Genomic DNA, 17,682 nt, shown 5'->3' on the forward strand with positions numbered 1-17,682 from the left:
TTACACATTCAGTCATCCACGCATTCACACACACATTCACACACTGGTGATGGCAATCTACATTGTTAGAAGAAGTCTTATGGAAACAACAGGAAATCATGATGCAGAAATGGCTACAATGCTGTGCAAAATTCTTAAAAGTCAAAAGCAATAAAAAATAAAATAGACTTTATTGTAGTTTTTCTTTTTTTGAAGTGGTCTTGAGGAGCAGTTCTGAAGGTATTTCAAAGTTTTTCTTTGGACATTGGCTACTTTTTCACTCATTTCCAGTGCAGTCCTTGCACCTGAGCGTTTTCAGAGGAATGTTTCTTTCCACTTAACACCGACCCATGACTCATTCAAGCTTAAAAAAGACACCCAATTCAAGGGATGAGCCGGAACAAATTGTAAATCGTATCTTTAGGCATTTTGTTACAAGCAGCATGTCACAAAACAAATAATATCTACAGCATGCAAACGGTATCTCAAAGTCTTGTCACATTAAGAAATTTGAAAAAGTCCAAAAGAAAACTTAGAGATGCACCTTACTCTTCTTCACTGAAGACTCATCAGAAACGGTGTCAACGGAAGAGTGGCTGTCAATGTATGTTGCCATTTTCCCTGCAGCATATAAATAAATGAGGGATGGTTCAAACTTTTGCACAGTACTGTAAATGAAAAAAATCCCCAGTTACGTTTCTGTTGAAGCAAAATGACCACAGTGCAAACAAAAGTGTTATTCTGTATATTTATTGATAATAAGACCACTGATGGTGACTTAGTCGATAGTAGACGGCATGGTGCAGTTCTTCTTCGGGTGTCTAGTGACCCCATGTGTAAGCAGGATGGTATTACAATTTAGTATTTACAGGAAAATATCAGTTCAGAGAAAGGTAAAGTAAGTTTAAGGGTGCTGGAAAACATACATTCACTAAATAAATATACAGTTTCAAAAGCAACAAGCTTTGAAAAGCCACAACCAAATACTGACCAAAACCGAATAACAACAGGATCCACAGAGTCTAGACGCTCGCACTCTCTCGCTTACACGCACGCTCAAAGTTACAGAGATAGTCAGCTACAGAGGAACAAAGTCTCACACGCACACGCATACCGAAAGAGAGATAAAAAACCACTTGGTGAAAGTGTAAACTGAATGCCAACCGAACTCTAATAAATACACAGCTAAACTGCGCGTTACTCTCAACGAAACATCGGCCACGATTCTTTTTTTCAGTGCGGGGTCTTCCTATAAACTATTAAACAAATACAGCACAAAGTGTGGATTCAAAACTGTGACACAACATTTATACTGATTAGCATATTAGAATGAGAAACGGTATGTCATATAAATTACATTTCCGATACATATCTACAGCTGATGATGACGATGATTAAGCATGTTGCATGGCACCACACACAATACAGTAGATGAACACGTGTCTTCTTGCTAAATCTGGCATCCTTTGCCGTAGCAGACCGCTGACGTTAGCTCAAACCAGCAGAAAACAATTGGCGACCCTAATGATTCGACATGACACTAGCAAGCTGTAAAGCGCTGCTCTGCGAGCTCTTAACCACTAGAACGAAGCAAAAAGTAAGACGGGTCTCTTTAAAGCTAAAATCTGCCAGTAATTTCTACATTTTCTACATATAATAACACGAACACGAGTACTAAAACATCACTAAAGTGTCAGTATGCGTCATATAAGTGCTTGTTTCCCCTTGCAGACAACTTTCATCCTGTTTTCCATCTGTTCTCTATATCAGCAACACTCTAAATGTGCTTGCAGAGACTGTGTAAAAGTCAGGGCCTTTTTTCTGTATTTAATTCATATTCAGGTTTACAAGTATGACCCTCAAAAAACCCCAGCTGAAGCACATGTGGCCTTTGATTGCTCCTCAAAGGAAGCTGAAGAGCAGTAACCTTAACGATTACTAATTACTAGAGGTCTAATTCAGAGCCTGAAAAAACCCGGTCACACCAGTATTGAAGCAAAATCAGTACATTTAAATGAACTTGCAGTAGTGAAAAGATGTTTAGGTGACGTTTGCATGTTTTTCTGTTTTGGTTTTTTTAAATTTTAAACTGGATAGTCCAATTTTTTTCTTTAATATTTATTTTAACCCTCATCTACCAACCAAAAAATGTAGATACAGTTATCAGACAGCTTTCAATGGTATAATCTGTGTTTTGTAGAAACTGATTGAGTTAGCATCTACACTAATCTAAGGAGCTTGGAAAGACAAGCGTCTGGACTTCTTTAAGTTTCCTGGAAGACGTTTCACCTCTCATCCGAGAAGCTTCTTCACTTTTAAGAGCAACTAGTGAAGTCCTATGGGAATGTCCCCAAGAAGGTCATGGAACCTCTATTGATCCTCTACCTAATCACACGAGCCAAGGTGTGAAAACAGGTGTGGACCAAGGTTTCAGGTGAACCCACTGTGAAACCTAGCCCCACCCTATCATGTGATTTCCTGAGGTCAAAAAGCCCAGGATGTGAGTGGGCGTTAAGGCGTCTGGGAAGGGATCTCAAAACTGGATTATAGACAGTTGGTGTCGTAAACCACCACCTCTGTTCAACGCTGGTTGTTCACAGTGGACATAGATGGCTTCCTTAAATCCTCTTTCAAACCGCCTGTCTTCTCTGTCCGACATGGGAACACAGGCATCCTTGAAAGAGTGTCCTTTTCTTTTAGATGCAGAGATGCTATCTACACTAATATGCTAATTGGCAATTGGTGTGACCAGGCCTTTTAGACTGACCTCAAAGGTGTGACTCGCTGAACGGACTGCATTTCATTCCATGTAAAACTAATGACAGACTGTAAAATGTGCGCAAAGTTGACTGTTATTTTGTAGTTTGGTATTTGTATCCCACACTAAAGTTTCCAAATACCATTAAACCTGTGCCATTCATATTTAAACTACCTAAATACATTATTTTAGACAAGAAAAATATATCATGCTTTGTCTTAAGGTTAAAAATAATCTTTCCCCTTCTTTTTCGGCTTCCTCACTTTTCATATAAACCTAAAACATACTCCTCAGTGCATGTAATCAATTCACAAAGTGTCACAACCAAAGGATACACAAGGATGAGCGACAGCAAAGTCAAATGCAACAACTGAATCTACCTAGTAAAAGGATTGCTCTCAAGCTTTAGCAAAGTCATTTAGTACAAACATGTGCAGTGTTTTTTTTAAGCATGCTGCAGCCAACTGAGAAACCAAGTTTGAGCCCGCTCATCTACCCGAGACCAACACCGCTGTCCACTCAAGACAACTCTGGTCTACCTGCTTGCCGTGGGCCGTCCTGATCTGAGATACGTGCCGGTGAGCAACTTCTACATCGAGCCGCGATGGAACGTGTGGTATAGAAAGCTGTGGTGCAAGTGAGTCATGGAATGGTGCTTTACAGTAAGATACATTAAGATATTACATTAAGATCACAGGCAGAGAGATGGAGGGACGTAAATTCCAATTCGGATGTTGGGTAGAGTTTCAGGAATTTACTCTGGTCGTGTGTCAAGAGTCTTCGTCTCTAATTCTCTTCGACTCCCTCTCTGAAAGATAAAGAAGAGTTCACGTTGTAGAATAGAGAGAACAACGTTTTTCTTTAAATTTACTTGGAGAGGTGATCTTTGGTTTTTAATGGCTCCTACCTGCCACCTCACATCAGCTACACCATCTCATACTGATTGGCTGTGATGATCCTGGACAGACAGCAGGCCAGCAGCATGCCAATCAGCTGAAAGACAGAAAAATCGGCGCGTTGAGGATTTATTTATACACCAAACACCAAACGTGCACGCCGTCACCTGCAAAAACCTCAAGTCCTACCTGTGAGAACGCAATCCCAAACGTCACTCCTGCGATAATGGCCATGTTGGTCTCCATGAAAGAAGTGACCAACTCAAAGCAGCCCTGGAACACAGGGGGCAGGTTAGTCCGCAGAGTGTACGGGGACATGTTATATGAGCAAATCAGAGGCAAGAAGGGTATGTGGGAACGTATCTGAGGCAGGTGTTAGTATATGGAGAAGGCAGGGATTTGAAAAGGCACGTGAGGACGTCTGATGTAAACATAGCTACCTTCTAACCTGTGAGTTTTATCGACTGTCTGACAGCAGATAGATGAGAAGGAGGAAAGCAGAATACAAAAACTGACCTGGTGGTACACCTTGCTCGGGGCTACAGTCGCGTTGCGAAGGTCTTCGAGGTGGCAGTCAGAGGAGTTGAAGCAGCAGCTGGCAGGAATGCCATTTGAGGGATAATACACGCTCTCAATCCAACTCGTGTAGTTATAAACGCCACAGCAACGCAGCTGAAGAGAGGCGGAAACGGAGAAAGATCAGAATTATCCTTCAATAAATCCACATTAACGACGAGTCAAAAATACAGTTTCCTTTGTTCAACAATTTCCCACATCTTCTTATGTACATCAACCATTCACACCTACACCCACTTCAGTGTCACCAATTAACCTAGTAAGCATTTTTTGGACTGTGGGAGGAAGCCAGAATACCCACCCTGACACAGGAAGAACATACACACTGTAATGTTGTAAGACAATGGGTGTTAACCACCACACCACCACGCAGCGCAGTGTCATTTCGTTTTCAGCAAACGCTGCTTACAAAGGAGTGAGTTCAGCATCAGACCGACACACTTCAAACGCATGAGCCGTGTATGGCAGCTAAGCAACAGTGCCCATTGTTAATAGTCTTATGCCTGATTTAGACACTTTGTAAATCTTTCTAGAAAGATTTCTCGGTCTACAGGAAATGAATTTCTCACTGCATGACATCCACTAACTGGGGTGGCGACGGTTTGACCCTCGGTTCTTTGAAGCCAGGCAAATGTGGGTTGTGCTGTAAAGGGCTTCGAGTCATGGATCTGATTATAATGTGATGTGGCTTTTTGTACACAAACAGTGCTTAAAAAACAATTGTTTGATTGGCTTTGTTGGCAATAAGAAAAATAAAACGTGTACTGACATCTGTGAACCTTTAGCTTTAGTCGCGTGTTTTGATTTTCTGCTGCTGGATTCTTTAGCTGTTCATTCCTTCTTTATTAGCTTATGCTAAGACTATTTTTTTCATATCCTCTCTCTCTTTCTCATCCCATCTCTTGCTCCTTTCCTGCTCCAAACGCATCACATCAGCTGGCAGAGGCGTGTTCTTTCCACAGTTAAATCAATCTGATTTTGCCACAGTCCCTATGTGCGAGCCAATCATTTCCGTCCTGTCAAGATTTTTTAAAACTGTTATTTCCCCTGCTGCTGTCAGCTGTCATTGCAGTGTCAAATCAATGCAAGCCTCCTCTACCCTCTTTAACCCCACTGCCTGTGGGTCTCATGAGTAGTCCTACCCTACCCCCCAGAACTCCACAATCATCCTTAACCCTTTGCTCCACTGTCATAAGCATATGTAGACTCCAACGGTGGCGGTGGGGAAAAATACCACTTTAAAGTGACGATGTCTCATTTATTTAATCTTGAGAATGAGGGCTCACCTTGTGCTGCAAGTTATCGACGGCACGGCTCGCCTCATCCTCGGCATTGTAGTGCTTCACCGCTTCGGTGTACGTTCTGCGGAAGGTTCCCTTGATCTGCGGTTTAGGGGCGATCGTAAGCACAGGCATTAACAAGAGAAAGGCTGTTTACTGAGCTACAGTCTTAAAAAAGAAAGAAAATTGGTACATGCATACTGACCTCGTGGCGAAACACAAATCCAGAGATGCCCGCCACTAACTCAGCGAGGAAGACGAGTGACAGAAACATGGCATACTGCAGAGAAGGAAGGGAAGGAGGAGGGAGATTTGCATAGTTAGTGTGAAAACCCTCTGCTTTAGATGAATATCATTTGCCTATGGTTGTACTACTACACAACACACACACACACACACACACACACACACACACACACACACACACACACACACACACACACACACTCCAACACATTTACTTGACTGTCATTAATGGAACAAAGTGCCCTGCAGCAACCCCTCTGTGGGATAGCGGTCAACCATTATTCCCTGTATAATGTGACCTGAAGCTAATTAATCAGCATCGACACCATTCACTGCAACATAACACCCCCTCCACCCTCCCCCTCCTCCTCCAACAGCCTCTCACCAGCTTCAGCATCCATGGGCTTCCTCTGCAGGTGGCGAAGCAGCCAAACAGGCCGAAAACAATGATGACTGTCCCGGTGCCGATGAGGACGTATGGGGCGTTGGTGGAGTTGTCGGCTATCAGAGAGATGTACGGGCCCAACATCAGCTTCCCCCATACTCCCACCGCCAGCAGGATAGCTCCTGTTATCTAAAGGGTGGAGGTTGTGAGCGAGACAGATGTTAAACAGAGAAGCACGGAGAACAAGAATGAAATTTGCGGAGCAGGCCTTTATTGCTGCACCTCTGCGATATCATGGTTTACAAAAAGTTGTGTTTTAGCGCCACGGCAACAGGGAGGAGGAGGAAGGGGATCAATACAGAACAAGAAAGGAGTGCAATTAGAGTAAGGAGGAGGAGACGGGATCACCTGCTTTACACACACACACACACACACACACACACACACACACACACACACACACACACACACACACACACACACACACACAGCAATACACAGAGGAAGAGAGAAAAGGAAAGAGGACAAATCAAAGAAGCTCTTTGATCCGAGGCGAGACGCTTCCTCCTGTTGCGCCTCTCTTAGCATTTCAAATGAAGGCTACGGATAAAAGAGCGTGTTGTACGAGGCAGCTGAAGCGGCGTGTGTCTCAGCTGGGTATGTCTTGCTGGCATCAGAAAGAGAGCGGGGTGTGGAACGGCTGCTGATGAGCTGACTCCAGCGAGGGCCAACTCATCATCCTAACCTCCTTTCTTCCAAGAGGAGGCTGTTCGCCGTCCTGCTGCCATGGCCCTCTGACTGGAGGGGGAGCAGCCTGTACAAAATGTCTCTGTGCAGCCTGAAACCTTTAAAGCTAATGAGAGAAATACACTCGGCTCTCTGCGGTTCCCTCTTAGCTATTAGTCACTGATGCAGAAGCGAAACAGAAATGATTAACAGCAATACGGAAACCGGGGCTGCCTGTAAATTCAGAAAAGCCTCCGCAGGTTAATGGTGGTGTTAACAACATTTACACTTTGCCCCCTTGGCAGGGTGCACACACAATGCCTCGACAAAGGTCTTTCACCGTGACTAATAGCCAGCCTGTGCTTTGACTGAGCTGCTTTGTTCTGACTTGTTTGTTTGCAGGTTTTGAGCAAACCTTAGGCGTCCTTTTGACCTGTAGCTTCAGAATATAATAATAAAATGCAGTTGCGGAGTAAAATGGCTCAACGTAATTGTTGCTCATGCAAAAATGCGCTTATGAATTTTCCTATCAGCATCATGGCACGCCCAGACAATGAGGTCAGCTACGGCCTACGGAGAGGCAAAGCACTTTAACTGAACTAGCGCTGTATCTTCAAATTCCTTGTTTGAGGCTGTAAAAATAATTTGCATGAGTGATTCATCCAATAACCCCTGGGACAGACTGCCGACCTGTCCAGGGTGTACCCCGCCTCTCGCACCGTGACAGCTGGGATAGACTCCACGCATCCACGACCCTGAATGGGATAAGTGTGAAAAAAATGGACGGCTGGATGGTTCTACCCATTATGTGTTCGATGCATCATGCAGCAGCATTGGGTCTGACAATGACTATTTCAGCACTTTACTCCGTGCATGCACATAAGTTGACTTGTGCTGTCTTTAAATCATTTGCACTGTAACAACACACAAAGCACTACAAATTGACATATTGTAACTTTAAAGTTGATCTCAGTACAAACATGAGGCAAGAACTGATGAATGATTAATTCAGTTTCTCGCTCTGTTTTGGTCTCTATCAAATAGCTGTCTTGTTATCTGCTCTACAATATTAACCACTGAGCTGCATAATTTATCTGACCCCAGTTTGATGGCGAGCATGCAGTGAAATGTAGCTCAATCACAGCTTTTTTGGCTGATACCAGTCTCACAGATTTGGAAAGAAGGTTGTTGAAAGCAGTGAGACTAAACCAAACTGTTAAAGTCACAAAACAAAAAGCTAAAAGACGCTAAAGAGCTGCAGAATCTCTGTGGCTTCATCACTGCAACTCATATTATATACACTCATCCAATTATTAGTAATAGAGTAATGCTCATTATATGTATAATCAGGTGTAAGTAGGCAAGGAAAAAGACTTTTGGCAGCAGAAGCCTTCTGGTTTCCATCTGTGTGTGCTTATGGTTCTATTGACTATATTATGTAAACTAATTATGTTCGAGCAGGCTTGCAGGTAAACAGTCCATGTGGAGAGCAAAAGCAGGATGGCATTTGACAACTATGATCTTTTTTTTTTTTGAAATACCTTAAAACAGAAATCTTTTACAGTCATTTAATCTTGACTAAATAATAAAATTCAACACATTTTTAGGCAACTTTCTGTGACATATGCATGGCTGTCTGTCGCCCTTATGAACTTGAATTGAACACTCTACAAATAAGAGACTTCAGAGCAGGGATTTCAAACTCATTTTTAATTGTACAGCCCACTTTGACTTTAAGTGGACCGGACAAGTGAAACTATATTATTATTATTATTCTTTGTTTTTCTTGATTGATGAACATTTTCTTCTTTTTCTTAACAGAAATCTCTATAATAGACAGTGAAAAACAGTCATTTAACTGTTTATCTATTACTTCGCTGCTTTGGTGCCTTATGAATGGCTGTGGAGGAGGTCTTTATCAGAGGAACAAGCGGTAAAACTTGTCATTTTTGTAAAGTACAAAAATTTATGTTCGACATCATATTTTCAGTCATCCAGTGGACCAGATTGGAGTCTTTGCGTGGCCGATTCTGGGCCCTGGGCCGTATGTTTGACGCGCCTGCTTTAGACCATCAGCAAAAAAATGATCGATTCGCCTACCTCTGTAATGCGATAATAATCGACGCAATTACATTTTGTTGAGAGACTGTTTTCGGACACTTTATAGATGGACCCTTCAAATTAAATAATTGACAAAGAAATGCACTTCATCACTTCACTGATGCAAAAATCATTTTAAAAATCCAATAGTGCCATAAAGCAGCTGTGGACAGTGATTTGCAACATTACCCCCTGAAAGCCAATACAGTGGAGAGAACATTTCTGGTTCATAAAATCTATTTTTTTCCCCTCCGCACTCTCAATTTAAATCTATACTGGAAAACCAGAGGACACTGAAAGCATTCAGATAACACAATGTGATATAAGAAAGATATATGGGCTTCGAAATGTGGAAAGGAGAAAAAAAGCAGCATTTTTAAGAGGCTCCACAGATGCAAAAGTTTAAACACTATGACTAAATGGGACAGGCCTGCTATTATACTGTCATAATAGCAGACCTAATAAAAGAAGGTACAAAGTGTTGGCTAAACTGATGCAACTTAACATATGTAAGCAAGCTGTTTTTTTCAGTTCCCTGCTCAGCTGAACTGAAGGACTGCGGGCTGATGATTAGATTCTTTAGTAATGACAGCTACTCTTTCTATTAACAGTGAATCTAATAGCCAGAGCAGACTGTCATTCCGGAGAACAGTCCTCTTGATGACGATCTACTCACTGTTTATGGCCATCAGCGACAAAATGTCTCTCCTCAAAAGAGCCGCTGCCGCTGCATACCAATAAATGATCATCTTGTCACTGCTAAAGTGCTAATTTTAAAGTCAACTGGGAAATCAAGTCAGAGAAGCATGGGGCAAAATCGTCTCGACTTCGCTTCTGCTGCTGAATTTCAAACACCTCTGCCTCCTCCTCCTTCTCCACCCCCCTCCACCCACCCACCCTCGGGTGTTTTGTTTGAAATTCAATGCCCGACTGGCCACCCTGGTTCCAGCACAGAGTTTAAAACAGGTCACCCTCCTCTCTCTTCCCTCCTCCTCCTCCCTTCATCGGCCTCATAAAGAAACAGAAGGTGCAATGACAAAATATATGACTCCACCACCTGCTCTGCGTTCCCCAGCCCAGTATGTGCACACCCATGTATGTGTGTTCTTCCCAATTATGACATTATTTGCCACGAGAAACCCATAGAAACACTTCTTCTGCACTAAATGCGGTGCCAGCGCTCTCTCCGAGCTCTGCCCTAAGGGGCTGAGGACACCCAGTGAGCCGCGAGACTCTTCTGCACTTTTGGCGCACGAAGCATGAAACCTGAAGCTGTTGATGTAAGGGAGTGCTAAAAGACCATCCAATCCAGACTAAATATAAAAGTTCACACGCGTGACACCGGTGCATGTCTACAATGTAGGAAGACACAGCACAACTCTTCTATTCAAGAGTTTTTCGACTACAGATCCTAACTATCTCAGCTTTAACGACGTTCTACAAAGTTAGGGTTAATTCAGTTAGGATTTATTCAGGTTTTGCTCAAAGGAAAGTATTGAAGCTTTTGGGTTTTCTTTTTTAGCTTTCTAGGGTGAATGTTCAGGGTGAGTGCAGAGGGGAGCTTTTAGATCATTTCCCCCTGGCTATATCTGGCTGCTACCAAAAAGACAGACGGGAATAAGTCTGTAATGCGCAATTATGGCTAAAAAAGATCAGTCACACAGTACTGTGTTCAGTGCTGCCTTATGTTTGTACTGTTCCCTGCATGATCATATTTGAAGACTGGGCTGATAATCAAAAGGTAAACAGAGGAAAATCCAAAGCACTGCAAATCAAACAGAGATAGCATTTCACTCCTCACTTCACGGATTAATCGCAAACAAATTTATCTCAAAATTTGGTTTTAGCGATTCCTTGAGTGATCTGCCGTTTCAAATCCTCGGGAAAAGTAGTATAAGGAGTGTTAAATACAACTGAGCAGAATCAATTTTTTTTGTATTATTTTCGAATCGGAAAAAGAATTTGCAGCTTAACACCCTAGTAACAAAAGAGCTGGCAGAAATATTGATTGTGCACTACAAATTTAAGGCTTTTGTAGCGCTGTGTTGGTTTGCATAATTTGTATTTGCGCTTTCATTATTAAGCGTGTAAAATATTCAAACAACTCTAACAAGCTTGAATTTGGTATGACAACCTTTATGCTTCAACACAGCCTGACCCCTCTTAGATATGTTTTCTTGTTATTTCTTGTTGAGGCCCGGGCTCTGGGGAGGCCCATCCATGACAAGATCTCTAACAACACTGGCGAAAAAGCCACCCCAAACCACGACAGAGCCTCCGCTGAGTTTTACAGATGGCTGTAGACACTCATTGTTTTGTACATATTGTCCATGATCTTAACCAAAAATTTCACATTTTTATTTATTGTTCTATAAGATGTGTTGCCACTGATTTTTATTCTAGTTCCTGACAGCCTTTTAGGCATTTTTCATGGATTCATTAATAAATAAATGGTAATAAATCAAGTGCTTTAACAAAGTGAGTTAGGTGCCTTTTATTATAGTTGAATGACTCATTGGCAGTGTTGGGACTAACGCGTTATTAAGTAACGCGTTACAGTAACTACGTTATTATTGTGGTAACGAGCACGGTAACTAGTTATTATGCCAAAACCAGGAACGCGTTACTCGTTACTGGGATTTAGATAGGGTCGTTATTCGTTACTTCGTGTGGTGGCTATCACGGAGCTTCCACAGATTCAATAACATTAGCAAGTGGTGGAGGCCAGCAGGTGGATGAGGGAAAGGGGAGGCAAGAGGAGAGACCCGAAGCGACTGCCGGTCCGAGTGTCAGGTGAACTGAACTTCAGGTAAGAAGTTATGACCTGCAGTCCATCTGGGTCAGACATAAACCAAGTTTATTTTCGTTGTGCTGACTTTTTCCTACTGGGTACTAGCTAGCATGAGGGAGTTTCTATACAGCTGGGTGGGTGCTATGATGTTACTGATGTTGAACTTTGTTTTGTTCATAAGGTTAAATATTAGAGTTGCCAACTGTCCCCTAAAAACGGAATCATCTCATATTCAGAGAAAATATTACGCGTTTCATATTGAGGTGAAAAGGAACGCGATTTGTCCCGGACTTCAGCTACAATGAAAAAGATACAAAGGTGGAGTTATTCTGTGTCTTTGCTGCACAGCTGCCTCTTCTCCTCTCATCCTCTCACCCTCCCTCTCCTGTTTCTACTTCAATCATTAAACTGATCAATGATCAGCTGATCGACTTTTCTCTCTTGTTTGTTTATCGCCCACAGAAAGGCGAAACCAGCTGATGTCGCGGTAAACAACAGCAGCACGTTTAAGCTTGATCAGCTGATGTTAGAATTTAATTAATATTAATTTCTAGTATCAGCTGATGTTTGCTGGAGCCACAGCTGTAAACCTGCTGGTCATGATGTCGGTTTGAATATGTGATGAGAGGGAAACATGAAGATGAAACCAGGAGATGTCCTTACTGAATCATCAGAGCTGTGATGGAGAAACAGGTTTACCTTTTAGGTGACATGAATGAGTTGAAGGGAAGTTATGAACTGTTTCTGAGAGACAAATAACACCAGGATCCTTTTTTCATGTAGCCGACAGCTGGTAACTGTGCAGGGGCGGATCTAGCAAAGTCTTACCAGGGGGCCATGTAGGGCGTTAACAGGGAAAGGGGGGCACAAAGAAATACTTTCTTATTCTCATTTAAAATGTCTCACTTTTAAAAAATAATTATCTGAGTCTTACAACAAACGATTGATAGATTGATACATTGATACATATATACCATGAAAACAGTGTACATCACTGTCACAACAGTGTTTGTTTTCATTCAAAGGCTTTATGATTTTTCCTATGTCCTGGGCCGATTTTTTGTCCCAGTCCAGCCCTGTATGCAGCTCATCTGCAGTCTGGTGTTGCCTACATCTTCCTATTCAGAAGGCAGAATTTCCGAGTTCTGAGTACAATTGAAAGCACCACGACTGCAGTTTTTGTGTTGGATGTAAAAAGCGCACATGACGCTGTGACGTAGGCTAGAATCATAGCGGCGGTCAACAACGGTCCAGGCGTGGGATTTATCTCGTGGAAATGTGCACATTATCTTTTCCTTTCTATTGGTAGGTGGCACAGTGCACTTGTGGCAAGTAAGCAAGCTAGAAGACTGGCAAAGTTATGGAAGAAACACATTAACAAGAGAATTCTGAGTAAAACCAAAGTTACTTTCCCTAGTAACTAGTTACTCTGAAAGTAACGAGTAACTTGAAGTAACTGAGTTACTTTTGAGAGAAGTAACTAGTAATGTAACTAAGTTACTAATTTAAAGTAACTTACCCAACACTGCTCATTGGTAATTATTTTGTGGCTTAACAAACAAAAATATTCCTCTGAAAATGGTCAGGTGCATGGGCTGGCAGCCAGTGTCCAATGACAAACTCTGAAAGACCTTCAGGAAGTCATTTTTAAAAAAATGACAAGAAGGTCTGGCTGCTCAGAAAAAAAAAGAAGAAAGATATAAGAGATGGCTCAAGACTTTTGCACAGCACTGTATCATACAACACAACAGCACAAACCCAAAGGACAACCCTAAAATTACAACTCTTCTGCATAGCCAGCAACTGAAATTGGAAAAATAAAAAAACCCTAAAACAATTATGTAGTCTATATATTATTGACTGATGTATATTGAAACACATTTGAATGATATTTCAATATAAATTAAATATCTTGTTCTGTCTTCTTCGGTGGGAGGATTTAATGAATTTCCCTCTTTATGTTATATTAAACTGAATATTTTGAGTTTATGGACTGTTGGGCAGACAAAAAATACTCTTTTTCTAAGTGTTTGCTACATAAAACAATAATTTGGAGTAATTGCTTATTGCATCACCGCTTTCAGCAAAGTGCTGGATATTTACATCCTTTCACAACCACAACAAAACAGGGAGTCAACAAAACTAATAAGCAGTATCTGCATTAACGTCACATTTAAAGCTAACAGGTATTTTACTGCTAACAGGAACGCTGTATCTCAATATGACACTGCCACTGTGTATTTACAATCCACTATTTCAGATAGAAATACTATCCTGTTGACTACACCGCACTTATATTTGTTATGCAGCTCTACAGATTATGATTTAAAAGCTGACAAAGCGCATATAAAACACACACACAACAGTTTTTATGTGGTTAGTTAAACCACACAAATCTACATTTAAATGAGTGGAATTAGTTCTGCTGCTTCAAACAGCAACACTGAAATACAGCAATAATTATGAAGTAGCGGTAAAACAATGTGAGGCTGACAGAGCTTACAGTCCTTTTACTTTTCTAAGCTCATTTTTGCTCTGCAGTTGAGTATTTCACAGCGCTACATAATGCCAAAATATGTCATCACAAGCAAGACTCCTACATTGTAAAAAATAGGGATAAGGACAAGAATCGATACAGCATAGTACAGAGACACAAAATAAATAAATAAATTAAAACACTATGAAGAAGAAGACTCGTCTCATCTGACAGGAGGCAATCTTTCTGCAGGCAGTCGCAGTCTGACTCAGACTGACTGCATTTAATCTCAAATTGCTGTCTAATTTATAAATGCAGACAGGTTGCCAACATGCTACCATCAGTCTGAATGACTCTTTATCAATTAGTGCAGTTTCGACACAACTTGGTGCCCCTGGTTGTATCCTGGTTACATTCCTGTAGAACAGAAAGGTTGGTGAGCACAAATATAATAGTTAAATGTGGGTTTATGTCTATGCAGACAGCAAAGGATGTGTGATTTTTGATCATTTATCACCGATAAACGCTGTATTATCAGAAACAGATTGCATGTAATTGCTAACTTGAGCCCCTGATGCTGTCTTACAACATTTATTCCAGGTTTTAGTCAGAGTGTTGACAATATCATTTTGAAGACAAAAAGAAGTGAGATAACGTTATCTTATTGGATAAAACAGATCCTGAGTGTTTAACTTTGAGGACCTTATTTGCGATCGTAAAATCGCAATATTTAATATCATAAACCCTAAATCAACCCTTAGTTATTCTCTAACGGACTTATACTGCTGGGGATTTCCATGATGCACTGAGTGTTTGTCTTTCTCTCACCGAGTGTTTATGCACCACTCTGCAATTAATTATGAGATATTATTAATCTCTGGCTATCTTCCACAGCACGTCCTCTGTCTTGTCTCCCTACTAGGGCTGCCACAAACGATTATTTTGATAGTCGACTAGTCACCGACTATTTTTGCGATTAGTCGACTAATCAGATCATCATCCATTAGACATAAAACTACAGCTTATTGCACCAGCAGCATCTGGTCTTATATAACTATCATTAGCTTACAGCTTTAAGTGTTTAAGGTCTGTGCTAACTAAAAATAAAGACAAGATGATAGTTTATTAAATTTTAATGAAATTTGCAGATTGTTTCGGTGAAGTTTAATAAACTCCTTGCTATCTAAAATATAACAGGACACTGGAGTATATTCTGGAGCATCTCACACTTCTGATAATCAGCTGTCTGCTTGACGTTTATTCAGCTGTGCAAAAACTATAACTTTAATCTCAGACAAACTGATTTACTCAGGAACAAATAAAATACTAAAAAAAAAAAGCCAAACAATAACATTTTAAGTTATCTAAGTGACTCATATATATTTAACCTGAGTAGCGAAAGACAGCGTGGGTTTGAAAACGATTTGCGGGGAGTCCGGTGTTCTCACGGCGCTAGTGAGCCTAGCCCCCGGCTCGCTAACGAGCTAGTGGGTAACAGATATCTCCGAAAACGTCGGAGCGCTTTTGAAAATATGTGGTGTCCTGATAAACTGAGCAGATATTTGAGGTTTACACAGCTACATTCTCGCCTGAAAACATGTTAAACGTTTATTTTGTGACCCAGAAAGAATAATAAGAGTAACATTAAAACTAACTAGCTGCCGCCATTGTTGGAAACTGCGCTGGGCCGCGCTATGAATTCTGGGACACAGCTGCTTCTTCTTCTTCTTCTTCTTCTTCTTCTTCGGGGTTTAACGGTAGCTGGCATCCTTGTACATGCAGTGCTGCCATCTTCTGTTTCAGTCCGTTATTACACTCTTAAATCCTGCTACTTATTCCTGCGTCTTTTGGGATCTTACAAAGCTTCAAACAACGCGTCGACTATTAAATCAGTCGTCGACGATTTTGATAGTCGACGTAATCGTGACTAGTCGACAAATCGTGGCAGCCCTACTCCCTACCCTCACCCCCAACTGGTCGTGGCAGATGGCTGCTCCACTCTGAGGCTGGTTATGGTGGAGGGGTTCTTCTTGTTAAAAGGGAGTTTTTCCTTCCCACTGTTGCCAAATCTCTTGCTCACAGAGGGGCGTCTGATTGTTGGGGATTTCGCTGTATTACTGTAGGGCCTTTACCTTTACATAAATAAAACGAACATCACAAAATGTAAAAAATAATTTTTTAAAAATCGCAATATGGTAGAGTGAAGTGTTGCGACGATAATATAGCGGGATGTCTGGTGAGCGCCACCTTTAGTAATAAGTAATTAGTACACAATGACTCGTTTTAAATTTGATGCCTTCACGCATTAATATGAATCAGCTAATCGCATATTTTTGGTAGTTTATTCATAATTTGTAGTCCTTTATGTAACGTTTGAGTCTGGAGCGCAACAGAGTAGCATCATGTGCACTTGTTTCTGACGATGAAGTAAAAATAAATTCCACCACTGAGGCTACACCGACGGTGCGAGGGCCCTTTAAGAATCTATACCAGCGACCCCGAAATCTATAGTATGTGGCCGGGGAAAATGGGCTCTAACCAGGGCCTCATTGCACAGACCAGGCCCTTAACGCCGGAGTTAAACCATCGCAGTGATGTTAACATCATCCACCTCGCTAACTGATACCAACCATGATGCTATATGTGATATAAGCTACGCAATGACGCCCAGCAGCCAAAACGGGCTGTGTGTAACCTTAACCCCCGTTACATAGCCCGCTAGTAGATAACAAATGTCCCACAGACGCCGAAATAGGCGGCTTTATTTCACCTGTGTGGATTAATATCAAAATTGAGCGTTTATTCAAACGACGGAATGGATCCGTCGATGATGCTGGCACTGTCCACTCCTTCATCGCGCACAACAAAAACAGAGCAGCGGCGGATTGAGATGGACTGACATCTTCCTCCGCAGGGTATTTCTTTTGTGTTTAAGAGGATAGAAAAAGGCTACCTACCCAAAATACGAACGAGTACACGATGAGGAGAGTTTTAAGGCAGGTGATGACCGGTTTGGTCTCCATTGTGGATCTACGCTGGACCCGCTGTGGTAAAAATTAACGGGAGCAGAAAAAAACAGAAACGTCTCCTGCGAGCTGTCGCGTTGCGCCCCTGCTCTGATGCAGCCGCACGGCGTCACTAGACCTGCTCACAGCTCTCAAATCATGATCACTGCTCTTTTTTCATTTAGCATCAAACAGCAGCATCGATTACTGCATGACGCCAACAGTTTTTAATAATGCTGAATTTCCTCAGTGGCGGAAGAAAAATATAGATCCTCGGGGGTGACTCCAGTAAAAGCTTCTTAAAGTGAGTGAAAATAACAAATACTCCATTACCAGTCAAAATTTACACTCCAAAGGTTATTCAGGTAAAGTGAGTACCATGCATTGGTGTGTTGTTAAGTTTGCTGACTTACAAAGAAATGAACAGTCTCTAATTTTTATGGAGAGACAGAATATCAACCAGA

General features: G+C 41.6%; 1 protein-coding gene across 1 annotated transcript; it reads right to left on the bottom strand.

Annotated features, from left to right (window-relative positions):
• Nucleotides 1-713: 713 nt before the first annotated feature.
• On the bottom strand, nucleotides 714-17,575 carry tspan7 (tetraspanin 7). The gene is made up of 8 exons (XM_082508061.1): nucleotides 17,171-17,575; nucleotides 6,121-6,309; nucleotides 5,695-5,769; nucleotides 5,496-5,591; nucleotides 4,150-4,305; nucleotides 3,823-3,906; nucleotides 3,645-3,730; nucleotides 714-3,545 (listed from the first exon to the last, which is right to left on the bottom strand). Exons 1-7 carry the CDS (start codon nucleotides 17,234-17,236, stop codon nucleotides 3,662-3,664), a joined length of 735 nt encoding a protein of 244 aa, XP_082364187.1. The 5' UTR covers nucleotides 17,237-17,575; the 3' UTR covers nucleotides 714-3,545; nucleotides 3,645-3,661.
• Between the last annotated feature and the right edge of the window lie 107 nt (nucleotides 17,576-17,682).

Source organism: Aulonocara stuartgranti (assembly GCF_965226115.1).
Source record: "Aulonocara stuartgranti genome assembly, chromosome: 16".
In the NCBI taxonomy this organism is placed as follows: Eukaryota; Metazoa; Chordata; class Actinopteri; order Cichliformes; family Cichlidae; genus Aulonocara; species Aulonocara stuartgranti.

What these genes read in the sequence shown, in the direction of transcription:
- tspan7 (XM_082508061.1), bottom strand. Translation starts at nt 17,236, where the DNA reads ATGGAGACCAAACCGGTCATCACCTGCCTTAAAACTCTCCTCATCGTG. An exon ending in GCCCATGGATGCTGAAGCTG is followed by an intron (nt 5,770 to 6,120) that starts GTGAGAGGCTGT and finishes CCTTCTCTGCAG; the next exon opens with TATGCCATGTTTCTGTCACT. An exon ending in GATTTGTGTTTCGCCACGAG is followed by an intron (nt 5,592 to 5,694) that starts GTCAGTATGCAT and finishes CCTAAACCGCAG; the next exon opens with ATCAAGGGAACCTTCCGCAG.